Source organism: Lissotriton vulgaris, chromosome 12 (assembly GCF_964263255.1).
Source record: "Lissotriton vulgaris chromosome 12, aLisVul1.2, whole genome shotgun sequence".
In the NCBI taxonomy this organism is placed as follows: Eukaryota; Metazoa; Chordata; class Amphibia; order Caudata; family Salamandridae; genus Lissotriton; species Lissotriton vulgaris.
Window position 1 is genome coordinate 254816020 of NC_141700.1, and position 17482 is coordinate 254833501.

The 17482-nt window shown below is 43.1% G+C and overlaps 1 protein-coding gene across 4 annotated transcripts in view; it reads right to left on the reverse strand.

Annotated features, from left to right (window-relative positions):
- Positions 1 to 17482, reverse strand: part of CCDC102A (coiled-coil domain containing 102A) — a 360110-nt gene that overhangs the window by 25867 nt on the left and 316761 nt on the right. For all 4 annotated transcript variants that reach the window (XM_086947789.1, XM_086947790.1, XM_086947788.1 and 1 more), the window contains exon 8: positions 11067 to 11170. In XM_086947789.1, the coding sequence (XP_086803915.1) occupies positions 11067 to 11170 (104 nt within the window). The remainder of the gene's footprint in view (positions 1 to 11066; positions 11171 to 17482) is intronic.

Sequence of the window (17482 nt, forward strand, 5' to 3'; positions counted from 1 at the left end):
CCTTTCATGTGGACACCATGGACACTGCTCCATCAACGAGTTCCACATAGCTACCGTGGACTGTGTTCAATTAGTTATGTGTTTTAATTCCTTCTTTTTCTTTTCCTTTTTTTTTTTAAGTACTCATCAATGTATTTATATTGCGCTAGGTCATTAATATGTATACAATGTTTATTCTGCATTGTTACTCTCTATAGTGGCATTTATCTTTTACTTCTCTTTTTGCTTAAACACATGTTTGTGCGTATTACCTTCCTACCTCCTCTTCTCCAAGTCCGTTCGTTTCGTTCTCCTTCCTGCCTTCCCTCGTGGGTCCTGGACGTGTCATTGTTCGGTGTGGCCTTCCATCCCTCCATTTCACCTATGTTTTGGATCTTATGTAAGTTTCTTTCTTTTATCATCTTTTTTCTCCTTTTTAGCTTTCCTTTCTCTTCTTCTTCTCTTTTCTCATGTATCTCTTTAACTCATGTATTTTTTTCACCTTACGTTTCCCTCTTTTTTCAGCGCTTGTTCTTGTTCTTCATTCTCTTTTGTCTTATCTCTTTTGTATTCCTTTTTTACTCCTTGTTCAGTTAGTTGGTTACTTATTATCCCTTGTTTGCTTTAGGATGTTCTACTTATTGGAATGTTTTCTACTAGTGTAATTTTTTTCTATGCCTGTAAAAATTGTCTCATGGAATGTCAGAGGATTACATTCGCCTATTAAGCGACAAAGAGCCTTGACGCATTTAGCTAAGTTAGATACAGACATTGCTTGTTTACAAGAATCTCATTTATCAGATGTTGAATCTGCTAAGTTAAAGAGGGGCTGGGTGGGTGAGGTTCTCTTCTCCCCAGGTGAAGGTAAGCGCAATAGAGTCGCTATTCTTTTTCGTAAATCCCTACCCATTAAAATTTTGTCTTATTGTCACGATCAGTTAGGTAGGTGGCTGTTCGTTCACTTTCTGATTGACAACATCCCGGTTTTCTTATTGAATGTTTATGCTTTGACAGTGGGTGACCCTTCCTTTTGGGCGTCTCTTTCCCAACAAATGACACAGTGTCATGACGAAAATTTTATTCTTGCAGGTGACTGCAATGAAGTTTTTGACCCCTTTTTGGATCGTCACTCATCAAGCCCTTTCATACCTCAGAGATCTCACAAATCCTTCGTACTTACCATAAAACAACAAACTCATTGATGCCTGGAGACTTTGCAATCCAGTGTTGAGGAAGTACTCCTACTCACCGACACATCACACTCAATCTTGTCTAGATTACATTTTTGTATCACACAATATCTCTCAATCACTAGTTAGATCAGATATTGGTTCTATTTTGATATCTGATCATGCCCCTGTTGCTGTGCATCTTGACGTTCTAAATAAACCTAATTCTCCCCGTAAGTGGCGTTTTAATAATGCTCTTCTTCTTGATCCTGCTTTTTCTTCCTCTTTTACTTCGTTTTTTAATGTATTTGTCTGTATTTTTCGGGGGTAAGTCAAAACTTTTTCACCAGCGCCACTTTCATTGTAGGGTAGTGGGTTTGCTCATCCTGCTCCAGAGCCAACAAGGTATCCCTGCCAGCAGGTGGCATATACTTATACAGCCCACCCCCCCAGTGAGTTTCTGAGATCCCATGAGCCCTTAAAGAGACTTCATATGCGGCTAACCATTTGGCAATGTCATCACCTGTGGTGTAACTAGCAATAACATCCTTGGCTAGATAGGGTCTGGGTTCCCTGGTATTTACTTTGTTTTCGCTGCCACCATTGTTTGGATTAGGAGACCTTAGTGTTAAGGCTTGAAGGTCTAGCTCCTTTATGGTTCGTTCGTGGGCCAATCTCCTGTCCTCCCGCTCCATTTCTAATTTAGCTAACTCCAATTTCAGTCTCCTCTCCTCCCTCCTGTCTTCCAGCTCGGCGTCAGTTAAACTCCTCACTGAGACGCTGCTGCCCTCCCTCGAAATTGTCCTGGGACCTGTCAGCCGATTCCCCCCTTCAGCTTGGTACAGCATTGCAGTCTCCAGGACAGTGTCCCTATCACCCTCTTCTGTGTCCTGTTCCTCCTCTATATGAGCTCCCACCCATGCGCTTATGCTTGTCAGTAACTCGCTTTTCTCGGCACCTTTTTTGAAGAATACCCCCTGTCGTTGACACCACTCTTTAACCCCTTCGGGGCTATTGACGAGCTGGGCTCGTCATCGCGCTTACCTGTCCTGCGCGGATGACAAGGCCAGCTCGTCACGTAACGCGGTAATTTTGAAATTGCCGCGCACAGCGGGAAAAGCCGCCGCGGCGAAGCGGTTAAGTTGGGTCACAGTGTAGGACTCTAGCTCCTCAAGGTTTAATTCCATTCTTCAAATATGGGATTAAATGAGCACTCAGGAGAGAACTAAGAAGCGTGATCTGAGGATAACCTCCACCCACCACCAGGAACAAATTTGGAAAAACAAAAGTCAAATTAGGAGGGCCGCTAGGAGAAAACTCCTGGTGTAGGCTAGTGTATTACGTTTAATTACTACTGAGTAGCTGCAACCACAGTCAGGATCCCACCGCTAGACACCAATTTGTTGGAACCTGGGATGTCAGGTCACCTAGGGTAGCCTGGCCTAGGGTAAGACACAAATACTAGAGGCACATGTGTGAAGGTTGCAAACCACCCAGCAGTAAATTAACGCAATAACACACAAAAAGGACACTACACCAGTATTGGAAAAATAGGAGCTTGTTTATAAAAATAATAATTGCTTTCTTGACTTTTAAAATCACAGCTCAGTATTGTACATTTAATCCTGTAACTATTCTTAGACTTTCAAAGTTGCTAAATCATCACCTTAAGCAGTTTTCCTTTTAGAGTTAATAGCTCAATACAGTTTAGTCATGAGGTTAATACAAACCCTTAGGAAATGCTAACTTATAACATCAATCAACATCAATAGCACATTTAATTAGACTCCAGAATTGATTAGATTTGACTTCAATGAGGTGCTCTAAACTTTTCTCCCACAGCACCTCTAACCCCCCTAACAGGTAAACAGTCACTGAGAGGGTTTAAATACACAAGAGTTTTACATAGGCACTAGCAGCCTCTATAATGAACTAATAACTTTACTTAAACAGCAGGCACCTCCAGCACTATTTTCACAGGTTGTGTCCTCAAGCTACTCCCCACCTCATATACACAGCTGAGGAAAATGACCAGTGTTTAAGTTACTTCTTTGTCAGCTCTAGTACCACTTTCCCCCTTCTCAGTCAGAACTTTCAAGGGCCCCTCTCCTCTGCTCCTCGAGGAGAGGAGGTAAATTTCTAGGGGCTCAGTCTTCCCTCCTTCCCCACGTTCTCCTTACTGTAGCGTGGAGACGAGGCTTCCCAAGTCTCCACGTGTCGCTGTTGACCTGAGGCTCCACAGAAGTCCCAGCTGCCAAATCCGCTACTTCCCGCCCAGCTAACTGCTCACTCGGTGCTGGCGCGGGGAAAAGCGGTGATTCCAATTCCCCCTTAGTCAGAGGACGTTTCCGCTGCCGGTTCCTTAGCCTCAGGCCACACAATCACGGCAGGCTCCGCCGAGGCTGCTCTGCGCAGGAAAGCGCCGCTTCCGCTTCAATCTTTTAGCCGGCTCTGCCTCACAGAGCCCGGCGGCTCAACTGGGCATGCGCGGAAAGCGAGTGTCTCACCGCCGGAGACCGCGCTGCTTGGACGGCGCTGCCCTTCTTCTCCGCCCACCCGGAAATCGACAAGGGCTTCTCCAGGTCCGCTCCTCACCTCAGGACTTCCAGCTACAGCTCCAAATCGGCGCCGCTCGCCACGCGCCGATTCAGGAGCAGAACGGCTCGTCGTCTCACTGCCTCCACTCCCTCAGCAATCACGCGCCGATTTGGAAGCAGAACGGCTCGTCGTCTCACTGCCTCCGCTCCCTCAGCACTCGTTGCAACAGGTAGGAAGAGGGACACTGTGGGGTTGTGGCACCAGGGGGGAGATTCCAGCAATCGGGCAGAACTCAATTAACGAGCTGAGCAAGGGGGGGGCCACAAGGATTAGCCCCACTCCGTTTGAGATTTTCTCTGCAACAGTCTCACTAAAGTCTTTACACTGTGCAGAGGACTGCACCCCACAGTGCTGCAGTCTCCTTCCCCTGTTCACATCCCCATTCTTCCAGTCTAGGGATTGGTCAGGCGCCCAGGGTCTCCAGTAACCCTCAACAGCGGGGTCAAGACAAGTAACCCAAAGGGGGGTAGAGTGGTGGATCAATAAGGCAGCATACCAGTCCAGGAGGTCAACCCTTTGACTAGCCTCCCCCCACCTTCAGCTACAGCCTGTCCTACAGCTGACTCTCTCTGGCAAGACAAAATGGCTGACCAGCATTCCACCTTTTATAGGCTGACCCTCAGAGGTCCAGAAGGGACCAGAAGGTTCTGGAACGCCCTATTCTACTCTATGGGACAGGTTCTGGGTTTGGCAGTTAGGACAGTTGGTAGCCACCATTTTGTGACTCCAACTATATTCCTGTCAGAACAGGCCTCTAGGCCTGAGGTGAAAAACTATGAGGGTGAAAGAACACCTATCCCCTTGACCAACACCTTGAAAAAGCTAGTGGACACAAAAATTAATAAAGGTATGAGGGGCAAAAAGGGGACAAAATAAATAATAAATTGGAGGGACTACGCAAAAAGCCAGACAGGTCTAACAAGGTGTGTGATGATTTAGATTTTCCCTCCTCCTTTCGCATAAAATACTCCCTTTTAACATGTGCTATTCAATCTGCTCTCATCCATTACACAGCGCCCTCTGTTGTTGCTCCTGCCGATCTTGCTTCTTCGAATATCTTGCGTACTTTATTGCTTCGTGGTCCTAAAGCTTCTACTATTTATACATTTTTTCACTCTGCTCCTATTTCGCAAAAGAAAACTAAAACAGAACTCGCTTGGGAAAAAGATCTGGACGTTTTCTGGAATGTAGATTTTTGGAATAGAGTTTGGCTCAAGCTTCGGAAGTCATCTAGAGCTGCAAACACGACTCAAACCCTCTTTTTTATTTACAACAGACTTCTTTTTACTCCCTCTGTCCTTCACTCCTATTGCTGAGACACCTAACATGCATGCTGGTCTTACTCATCGCCACAGGCAGATTTATTTCATATGCTGTTTACATGCCCATTTGTTCAAGTTTTTTGGGAAAGAGTTTGGTCAAAACGTAATTTGATTTTTCATTCCAATCATCCCTTTTCTTTTTTGCATATCTTGCTGGGTAGTTTATCTCTTATTTGGGAACACCATCCCACGAATACAAGAATCATTGATTTATTGATAGCAGTAGCTTTCCGATAAATTACTACAAATTGGAAGGACTTTACCAAAATTTCATATCAAGCATGGTGGTATGCTGTTTGTTACAATCATAGACTAGATACCACATTTGTTTACCCACCACATTTAGCACCCAAACGGTTAGTGCTGTGGGAACCAGTTATATCTTTTATTGACTCTAGTGCTAGGCCCCTTTCCTCTTTTACTCCCTTACAACAAGAAGTAGCTAAACCTCCTTGACTTCCTTCTCCTATTATTGAATTCTGTTTCAATTTCTTATGTATTATAATGTTTTTACCAATTTTGTAACATTTGCTTTCTCATTTTTTCTTATGTTTCATGATAGAACTGCTTCTACTATTTCAGCTTTGAACAGGTTAAATTTTTCTTATTAGTATGATTTCCAATTCAACTGTTGTATTATACAGTATGCATTTGCTTATTGTTTTTCTTATTTTTATGTTATTGCTCGTCATTATACCCCTTTACCTTAATAAAATCCCTTTTGAACTGAAAAAGATCATTTACTGCCAACTTGACATTTTTTCAACCAGCCTCTACCATCTGGATAGTACCCTTCACCCTGTCGTTAGCCATTTCTGCAATGCAATTGGCCTGTGATTGTACAAACTGCTGTATGAATGTTTGATCCCACACACTCCCAAAAATGTTTTCATTCCATCTGATACGGAGTCCCATTCTCTGTGATTAACTTAAAAGGACAACTTTTTCTGGAAATTTATCCTCTAAGGCCCTAATTGTGGCTTTAGTGGCTATTTCTTTGAGAAATTGTACAATTAACCACTTTGAATGAACATCCACCATACCTAAGGCACATTTAAGCTCCCCTCCAATTCTTCTGAAAGGGCCAATAAAATCCATGCACACAGTGTGCCACACTACACCAGGACCTTCTATCATTCCAACACACGCTTGAGTCCCAACTAACAACCTTTTCTCGCCTTCTTTACAGTCACTACACCGCATTACCCACGCATCCTCACCATCATTCATCCTTGGCCACCAGAAATCTTCCCTCAACTTTCTCGTAGTAAACATTGGCCTAATGGCCATCATGGGCCAAAACAAAGAAATTCATTCTCAAACCTTCGGGCGGAACAAATGTGTCCACTCTCATAATGACATTATCATCCAACACAGACAGTCCTCTTGACAAACGATCAAACTGATATACACAATGCACTTTCTCTCTAAATTCCTTTCACAATCAACTACACTACTTCTTTGAAGATATGATTCTCATTCCTCATCCATCCCTTGGTACCATCCCTCTTTTGACATGGCACATTGGGTACACTCATCCCCAACACTAGCTACTGCTTCTTTCAAAAAATGTCTACATTAGTTTTATCAATATTTTTCCAATTTATAGGTAAGCACAACAAACAATCAGCCTGACAATAAGGCCATACTGGAATATATTTTATGAGATATCGATACTCCTGAAGACGAGATACCAAACCTTTTCCTGCACCTCCTGTTCATGATTGATTAATGATCAGTACGGAGAGTCACTTGAAGACCTCAAATGTAAGTCCTACAATATTCCATTGCCCAAGCTGCAGCCAACGTACCCCTCTCAATCACAGTGTAGTTCCTCTCAGTGCAAGTCAAAGGTCACTGTTCTTTCACCACAGGTATGAACTTGAGACAACACTCCCCCAACACCTATAGCACTGAAATCTACTGTAACAATAGTTTTAACTAAACGTCAAATGGGGCTAACACTCCAGCTTTACACAGATCATCTTTTATGTTCTTCAAGGTTTGCCGTTGAGCATTCTCCCACACAAAATTGCAGCCCTTCCTCATGAGTTTCCTCAAATGTTCAGTTTTATCAGCAACGTTTTTCAATATATTTTGAGTTCTATTCTATTAGCCTTAAAAAGGGCATCAGCTGATCGTTATCATGAGGAACAGGATCTTCTCGTATTGCTTTCAACAAGTCTTTCTTAGGTCTCACACTCTGGAAAGAGTATACTAGAGGTACTCGGTCTCCTCTACAAGAAATTTACATTTCTCTTTCTTGAGAGTTCACCCAGACCCAGCAACCCTGCCCAACACCTGTATGAGAGCAGAACTGTGAATCTCAATGGTTTCGCCAAACACCAGAATGTTGTCTTGAAAAAATATTACATTATCTTACCTCTCAACATCTCACCCATCATCCTTTAGAAAATGCTTTCAGCGGATGATATTCCAAATGGCACCCTGGTGAACCGAAACGTACGCTCCATAGTTATAAAGGCTGTAAGCGGTTTGTAATCTCTATGCACCTTAATCTGGTGATACGCACTTTTGATGTCCAATTTACTAAATAATTTCCCCTCTTTGAACATCAAAATCAATTCATTTATGTTGGGAAAGGGGTAATTGTCATCCACAATATTCTGATTGACACTGCAAAGAGGTGAAAGTCTCTGTTAGCTGAATAATGCCTTCTTTCACTATAATATGAAGCGTTTTTGAGGTCTTTCCTTGCAACGATTGGTACTCTCCTCAATTTATATTGGATAGGAATAGCATCAGTTTTAACAACAATTTTAAGTACATAACCTCTGAGCTCACCTAACTTATCAGCAAAGACATGTTTGGCAACATCTACAATTTCATCCACTGAAACATCTTCCACTACCATAACCTGGTTGGGAGCTCTCTGCTTCATTAGTATGTGAAGGTTATATTGATGTAACCAACCGAAAATCAGGGGGACCAACTCACCGGCACATACACTTTTCCCATTTTCGATTATGAAATGTATTCCTGGTTGACACATGTTCAGTTATATAAATGTTCTCACCCTGATAATTACCAGGGTTTATATATTTCGGAAATAAAAGCACGTGCCCACGCCTGTAAGAAAATACATATAGGGAACAATGGTGTACCGTGAACCTGAGTCCACCATGAGTTGAACAGTTCTCCCTTTAAATTTTAAGTCAACTTTTGGTCAGCAAAATCTGTTGACACAATCTTTATTGTCATCATCACACAAAACCGTCTCCATTTTCATCCACACTACATTCTCACTTTTGTTCGCCATTACATTTTCCTATACCACAGAACATTGTTTTCTGAATTGTTCTTACACGTACGCACATAGTGCCCTTTGCAGCCACACATCCTACATTCATTTCCCACAGCAAAAACATATTTTGACTCAGAATTGTAAAGCATACTGCCACACTTAAAACAACATCTATTAAACTGTTTGTGCAATGTTCCACTTTTGCTAAGGATTGCTGCTCTTGTTGGTCGCAACCAAAGTTCCTTCATCTTCTTTCTCCACCCATGTGACTTCCTCATTTTTATTCTCTCGTGTTTCCATTTCCTTCATGCAGTAATCTGACTGTTCAACCACCTTAGCTATTTCAATAGCATCTTTCAACAAAGGATTTTCAGCCACTCAAAGCCTCTCTCACATTTTATTTGCTCTTACACTGTACTATTAATTGGTCACAAATCAATTCATCCACCATCACATCAAATTGGCACTTAAAAGACATTTCTCTTAGCCTGGAAACAAAGTCATCCACAGATTCACCTTGCTTTTGAGGTTGAGAATAACATTTAAATTTGCAAATAACGAACTACATTGGTCTCTTTGGAAACCTTATTTCCCAGCCTTTGTTGAGATGATTTGTAAGTATCAGTCATCTGTTCACCATCCTGACCCAGAGCAATGGGTAAATATTTAACAATATGTTGCCCTTCTTTACCAAGAGCGCTTAGAACAATAGCTTTCTTTCTGGATGGATGAAAATTATGCTTATCTAGTGCTTCTATATAGTTCCCAAAATATCTATCAATTCTTTCCACTCAATTGGTGGAGACCCTGCCACAACTAAAAATAAAGGTGGGGGTATTATTCTGAATTAATTCACTATTTCCACATGGTATGGTATCTTTTGCACATATAAATGGTAGTCCAGATTATTTCCACCACCAGAGATCTCAGCAGGCAGACTGTCCTGTTTCTATAACCAGATGATGATAGAATTGTTGTTCTACTTCTATTTACATAGACCATGGAAGCAGATCTGAAGCAACACTGATGGTAAGACAGCATCAGAGAGCGCGGAGCAATCCCCAAACACTAACAGTAAAAATGGATGCTTCAATCCTTAAAGAAATGGCACGGCAAGGGGATTTGGCTTTTTCTGAGCTCCCATAGACAATCAGATAATATGCGGTAGGCGGACATAATGTCTTTTCACAGCGGGTAGAGCTTGCTCACTTCTATGCCACAACAGAGTCAGAGCAGGGTGCAGAAGGCTTGCGTTTGCTCTCAAACCTCGACACTGCTACCGTTGCCCTCACGCCGTGCCTCCATATTTTTCTTTCAACAAGACACGAGCACTCTGGGAGGGTTAACTGTCGCGCTAGCTCTTGTGCTATAAATAAATGTTAATCTTAACATGGAGCAGAAATTTCTTTAAGTGCTCCTGGCAACCAAAGATAAACAGGCAGAAAGCTAAGGTGCAGGCTCATCGTCAAAATAGAGCAGGGATCACACTGAGGCTTCTTTTAGTGACCACACGGCTGTTCCTGGAGCAATGCTGCTTCTTTCCTGCTAAATATATTAAAGAACACACAATAGTGGTGTTTTCAAGAAGTTTTATTTGCGGAAACAATCACGACTAGGTCTTCCTTCACCAGCCAGCACCAACAGACTAGCTTAAAACTCCCACACTAGGCATAGGACATTACAAGCAGAATTTACATAATCTATACCCTAAGGTTGAAGTGGCTAACTCCAATAGAGAATATAAAACACTTGCTATGAGGAAACTAGTTGCTCGAACTCTGCTACGACTGGAGAGTCAAAGAGAATTATCAAGTCTTGGCTGGACACTGCAGTCCAAGTATCCAGAATCCTAGGCTAGGGCCAACATTTGTAGACTCACAACCGAACCTGCTAGACAGTCTCTGCAGTGAATGAAAACGTTCTGGAGATAAAATCAAACACCTGCACAGATGTGCAATCAAAGCCCAAAAAAATTCAGAAAATGAAGACCAACACAGAATGAGACTAAACCAGAGTTGATGAACTCGGGTGAATGGGAAAGTTGGTTGCGGCTGTAGCCATAAAGACTAGGGAGGCTTCATTAACCGTGATGGATACTAGGTTCAATAATGATCTAAAGCAGCAGTAAGTGGGGGATCACAGACCAAGACCACACAAGGGGTAACAGGGATCAGGGTAGACGAGGTTCCTAGGAGCAAGAGCACATGAATAAACCATATGATGATTGAAGAAGCTTTGACCATCTTTTATAATTGACACAACGATCCAAACCAGAGAATCCAGGGATCACTCTGTACAGTGGGGAGAAACACCATAGAGCAGAAAAAGATTCCATGGTGTTGCAACTAGTGCTGAGAATTTGTTTATAGAAATGCCATTTATTCTACAAATTTAATTGCCATTTCTACTGCTAAGGAAATGGCAAAAGATTCATCCATACACAGCTATGGCCAATCGCCTTTCATGCTTTGAAATACCAATCCGAAGCCTGCCGAAAAGATCCTATTAACCACATCAGTGAATGTGCTGTGCACTTACAAGTGCCAGTTAATGTGCCCTATCTCTACTGAGACCAGTGAACGCGCCTACCATTTCCTGGGGCAGTTAACTTGTTTTCATCTTACCCAGCTTGGTACATATACTGCTCCTTCAACTGGATCTGTGAAAGTGCTCTTGAATTGCAAGGACACAGTGTCCGTCCCGCACAAGGAGCAATGAATAAGCTCTACTCACCTGGATTGTACGTGGTCGAGTTGGACTTGCAAATTCTCTGTCTGTTCGGTCTGCTCATCGAGAGATCTCTGCAGCTTGCGGACCTGGTTATGGGCTTCATCCAACTGTAAACACATACATATGAACAATATGAAACAAAGCCTGATGGCTGTTAATACTCATCAGCGAAAATTTCCCACACACCCATGATTCCAGCCACATAGGTATATCAGGATTTAATAGCTTGACACACACAGCATCACAGGTCTTCCCCTAAACCTGGTCAGATACAGGCAATCCCCCTCCCCAAACTGAGCAGTGCCGATGGTCCTTTAGGAAGAACTGTACTCAAACCCACATGCCTAGCCAGCTACCACTGTATCAATCTTAATCCTGCACTTTGGAACAAGACTGATGAATAATGTATGAAGTTATCAGCACCATATTGTACATGTGAGTGGGGGTGTCCAGAAAGCCAAAACATATACAGGCCCAGAATGTGTTTTGTAGTTGAAAGATGGAAGTGGGCTTTATCTCCAAGCAAATCCTATACCCAATGCTCTGCGTCATTTCATTCTAAGGTCCTGAGCATTGACAATTAGTAGTCTGAAACATAATTACAATAGCACTTTGATTAAGTTGCAAAATTATGATTTTTTTATAACCCCCCTAGTACCATCTCATTTTCTCAGGGAAATATAATTCAAGAGCCAATTTGACGCGCCCTCCCACTCCCCAAGAAAATCAACGAAAACACTCCAAAGAATGTTTTACTTATTTTGCTAAATGAAAAAAAAATGCATGAAGGAAATTTGCAGGATGTTGCTCTTGCAAACTTTAAAAAATGGTAACAATTCCATACAATGTGTAAAGGTTTTACGATGATTCTATTAAGCAACTCTTCAACTTCTGCTCAGTACCGCGGCCTGTCTTGTCCCTCTGTGGGGGACTTCATGTACCCTGGCTGACACCCGTAGATGTTGGAGAGAGGAACCGTGGGCTTTGCCTCTTGCTCTGCCTTGAATCAGTACATTCCAGGTTGCCTAAATGGCAGCAGTAAGGGAGCAGGAGGACTTTGACTTGCATGAGGTTGCAGAGTGGAAACATGGACTATCCTGCAGAAGCAGTGGCAGCTGGAGTATTTCAGGAGTGCCTGAAGATGGATCGAAGAGGCATGGAGTGCAATAAAGGCTATGTAGCTTTGGTATTCATCAACCTGATCTTCGATAGCACTGGCAGGAGCCTTCAAAACAAAACAATGGGCACCGGCACTTGTTATATTACAAATTAAGCACTGGGTGTTTCTATACATTTGTGTCTAAATGCACTTTGTAAGCGTCACTCTGCTGGGAGTCGGTCTATGTGGGAACGTTTTTAAAGGCAACGTATCAATCCCCTGCACAAGCAGGGTCCCAGGGATGGACTAGTAGGGAGCGAGGGTCCATGCGTGACGGCGATCACTGGGTCTGGCCCGTAAAATTTTCTGGGATCAATGTATAAACTTACGAGGCAATGCAACACATACACCTGTGGCATTGCGAAGTTGAAATGGCAATTCCCCATAGGCTATAAAGAAGCGCGAGCCGAGGTCTACTGGCCATTCTTTCACTTCCTGGTAGGCGGCAGGATATGGGTAAGTGTTCACAGTAGAAAAGGCTCCCATCACCCAAGCCAAGCCCCCATGGCTCCACTCTCTTTACGGCTCCCTGCCTTGTCTGGGTGATTTGACAGGGCTGATTTTGGCTTCCAGTCCGGCACTTACCCGGAACAACGATGAGTTCTTAACTAGCTGTCACTACATTAGCATTTAAAGCGGATTCTGGGTATGTGAAACCATTCCAGCTGCACACAGGCACATCATGTCGGCCATTTAAAGAGATCAAAACATGGGCATATGAAGCTGCTGTTTAGAGACACATTCAGAGTATTCGATTAAAATGGCAAGCTCACATACTGGGGTAAAAATATATTGGAAATAATAAGCAGATACTTTGGAGCGAAAAGCTGATGTTGGGGGACAAAAAGCATAATTTATGTATCAAATATTAAAAGTTGTATTTGGGGATAAAAATTGGATTTTCACAAACCTGTAGCTGATGTTTGAAGACAAGAGTGCATTTTCAGAATTAAACAAACTAATGTTTGGGGAAAGTATGTTTATTTATTACCTATGAAAGGCTAGTGTGTTGGGACAAAATGTGTGCATTTACAAAAAACGTTCAAGGTAATATTTTCGGGAACATTCATGATGATTTTGGAATACCTGTTATGGTGTTAGTTTCTTAATGCTAAAGGTCACTTTACTGCTTCTGTGTCAGTTCCATCATAACTCAATGGGCCGCTCAGGGCTATGGGTCCCGGTGCCATTACACCTGCTGCTCCAAAGGTAGCTACGCCCCTGTGATTATTAACCAACCTGAGGGTTATGGCAAAACTGACACTACATGCCCAGAATGCAGTGTGCGGTTGTCTAAAACGTTAGGAATGGCTGAAGCTGGTTTTACAAGATGACATGATTCTATCCCTACTCTAAACTCTACTAAAACACAAGAAATCAAGGGCATTAACCTATCACAACTAACGCTCAAAGCAAAGAAAATAAAATACTAATCTGCTTACTATTAACCTCTAATTCAGGCCTTGATTATGTCTAGACTTGATTACGCTAGCTCACTAGTATCTGGGAGCTAACAAGACAGAAATACATAGGCTACAGAGAGTACAGAATGCGGCCGCTATATCTCTCCTTGGTTTGCGTAGAGCCTGCTCGGTGACTAACACTATTCGCTGTCTCCACTAGCTGCATATGACTAGGCGGATTGAGTTCAAGGTTCTCTGTATACCAACGTGAGCAGACACCGCATCCCGACCTGGCATTATGCCCAAGATTTGAGAAACGTATCCACGACGCTGATAGCATCGATAAGCCTCTACTCGCCCTGAGGAAGCCCCAGGCCAGATAGCAATGTAAGGGGGCGAAACACGTGTTGGCTGTTTCTCCTACTCTTAAGAATAGAGTACAAATAAATTTACAAATCACTTTATGAAAAACCAGTGCATGATTGGAATTTCTTCCAGAAAAATTCTGAAAAAACGAATCTTGCCCAGACAAACATGTTGAACTCTTGTTTATTTTAGGGGGCTAGGGGTCTCTCCCCCTGTCAAGGGCAAGAACCAAAAAAACAATAAATAAAAATCCACGCGCAATTTCTGGCTAGTAAGGGATTGGGACATTTTTACCCCTCACTCTCTAAAACAAGGCTCTCTGTATAGCCTTTAAAGTCCTGAAATCTGCCTCTCCTGGTCGACTTGCTTTTACCCTATGTTCCCGCCCACCAGCTCTGTTCCATGGGACAACACCTGGTGGTGGTTTCCCGGTTTAGGAGGGTTCGCGCCGGAGGTCGTTCTTTCCGGCACAGAGCGGCCATTCTTTGAAACTCGCTGCCTGCCCACATTTGTGGCCTTAACAATTATCTAGAATTCAGGAAAGCAATCAAAACCTTTCTCTTTCCCAATTTGTAGGCCTCCCTTTGGACCCTCTCTTGTTCTTGTCCACCTCATTGCCGTCAGCGCCAGGACGCCTCTTTGCTGGGGCAGCTGTCACGCTTTATAAAACCCATTAACACTAATTTTGTGTTCTGGAGTTGCGTACTACTCGCTACAAAGCGCTTAAACGCCTAGGGCCCGATTCGAAGTACAGTGGTCCTGGGACCGCCTCCCGTCGTTGGCAGTCTGACCTCCCGATTACAAGGTGTGCAGTTGGACCGCTGCCACCACCAAGATAGTAGCTCCAGTGGCGGTGTGGACAGCGGCGGCCAATGGAGGCGGTGCCGGTATCGGCACCGCCGTGGCCAATAAGGATTGGTATAATGTCATGGGCCACTGCGGGCTGCCGGTTCTCCCGCCACACTCAATCGGGATCTAGTCAGGGGGTATAAGCGCTATATAAATACAAATTACTATAACAACTACAAAGACTCACTGACGCTTCCATGTTTTTTATAACCTTGTTACCACCATCTATATAAATTCCGCTGAAGTTCTTATTCTGTCACATTGGTGTATTCGTCGAGCCTAAAGGATAGTTTGATCATAAAGGTTTGAAACCATGATATGATTTACATTTTTCCTTCCTTCCCCTTTCATTTAGATTCTCAGACAAGTCACGCTCTATATCTGAGAATCTATTTGGAAGGTACAGGACGAGAACTTGAAGGAAGTGGGTGGTAAAAATTAAGACACATGAGTTCGATATTGAAAAAGATAAGAAGCCATGTCCCATAGCATATATAGATTTTTTAAACTTTTTGTAAAACTTGTAAAGCAGATTTATTTGCAAAATTGTACTGACAAATGTACGTTCTGATCAAGTTATTTCTACATTTAATGGGACGGGCACCTGCTCTCCCTTACGAAGATTATTCTGTATGCAGGGTTTGCTAGACAGGTCCTTAACCATTGGGTGTATTTAAGAGTGCTCCTATAGAACGGTTTGCTAAAACTATGACGCTTTATTCTGTTTATTTGTAGAGTGTGCTGCACAATGCACCAACATATTCCCAAATTTAATCTGCCCTGAGAGCATTGTGCTCACTCTATTTGTTCACTGAAATACATGTGTGGTGTTTAAGCTCCCCCCAACCTATCTGAAAGTTTTCCAGTTATCTCTCTTAAGTAGGCAGCATCAAGGTCTCTTCTCACATTGGGAGTAGCAAAGATGCTCGTAGAATTGAGAAAAACATTGTGTGCTCTTAGCACCAAGCATCACCTAGCATTGAGAGTAGCAAAGCGCGCACCTAAGATCTATTACTAGCAAAGACTTCTCAGCCGAACTGGAATGGTAAATGCTCTGATTAAGGTAAGAAAAAAGAAAAAAAGATCTCCAGAGCAGACTAATTAGATAGAACTACACCTTTTATTGACAGGACAGAATTTAGTGGCTTTTATAGAAAACGGAATTGTGTAACGAAGACTGCTTTTCATAAAATAAATCTCATATTACATTGAAGCATCAGTTACAAAAACAGGCCATGAATGTAAATAAGTGACTATAACCTGAGAGTCTCCAGCTTAATAAATGTAAGCAATGCAGCACAATCAAAAACTATTACAACACAAACCATTATGAGCTTCTGAAATGCACTGTTGGGATTTAGAGCGTCTTTAGTGAAGGGTGTCCGATTTAGGCTTATGATGGCCAAATCCGTGGCCAGTTTCAAGAAAACCACCAACTATGTAAACAAGTGACATTTGAATCCATTTTCTGAACATTTATCGCACACCGCTATCATGGAATCTCTCATGGATATGACATTCCAGGGTTTAGTTTGAACAACTCCCCTGTTGCCAACAGCAGTTTGTACTATTCTGGAATTACTTATAGTGAGATTTGCCATGATTGAGAGCTTTGATCTGACATCGAAGTAATTGTGCAAAACGCCGCTAAGAGACAGGTTCTCCATTTGAAAATCACTTCAGCGTGATCCTGTATTATGTTGATCAGGACAACTGCTAACAGAAACCCTGGCTGTTCGTTGCATACCTTAGTTGTGAGAACGGACATTTATTTTTTTGAAAAACAGCTGGTCTTACTCGTCGTGTTGCGTCCAAATAGGTTTTCAGAACAATATTTCCCAAAACTCCCTGCGATGGGCTGCTTCAACTAGCCCAAAGACACTGGAAGCGATTTAGAGTTTGGCAGACTGGGTACTTCGTCAAAATGTGGTGGATGCAGCGGCGGCTTTTCCGCAATGAGGGAGGAGCATTGCAGCACTGGCTCAGAGCTGAAAAATAAAACTACATTTTGTACTGTTCTATTTTTCAGCTGCTGGCTGAGCCAGCCTGTGTAGGAAGGGGCGGGCCGGGCCATGGGAGGGAGGAGGAACAAAGTGGCGTGTGCAAAACTAGGTGCGCATGTCTGTTTGGCCCGCCGTCTTAGGCTGGCCAAACAGAGATGCAGAGTTAGGTTTCTCCAACCCAGCTCTATTGGACTGCCGGGTTGGAGAAACAGCACAGACTCCCTGTGCCCGTGCAAGTGTTAAACTAGCACGCTCAGGCCAATCTCTGGGCTGCTCTCATGCTATTGGTAATAGCATGATAGCAGCGCCGGGATTGCACAGGTACTCTCTGATGCTATCCCAGTGTCTGCTGGGACCAGGAAGCAGCAGAACACTGCAGTGCGAGTTGGCCGGCAGCTTCATGGAAGTCATTTGTTTTAATATTACCCCTGCACTCCCCTTTCCAAATTTTAAAGACAAAATTCCTTGCAACTGGATTTGCCTTCACAAGTCCAGTAAAGCCGGAGGGTGGAGCAACTTGGGCTCAATAAAGACTACGTTTCTTGAGACTTCCATGGTCAGTCACCCTTCAGTGGTTCCTGTACCATCTCCTGGGCGCAAATAAGCTGTGCTGAGTGCTGTACTGAGGGGAGGAAGACA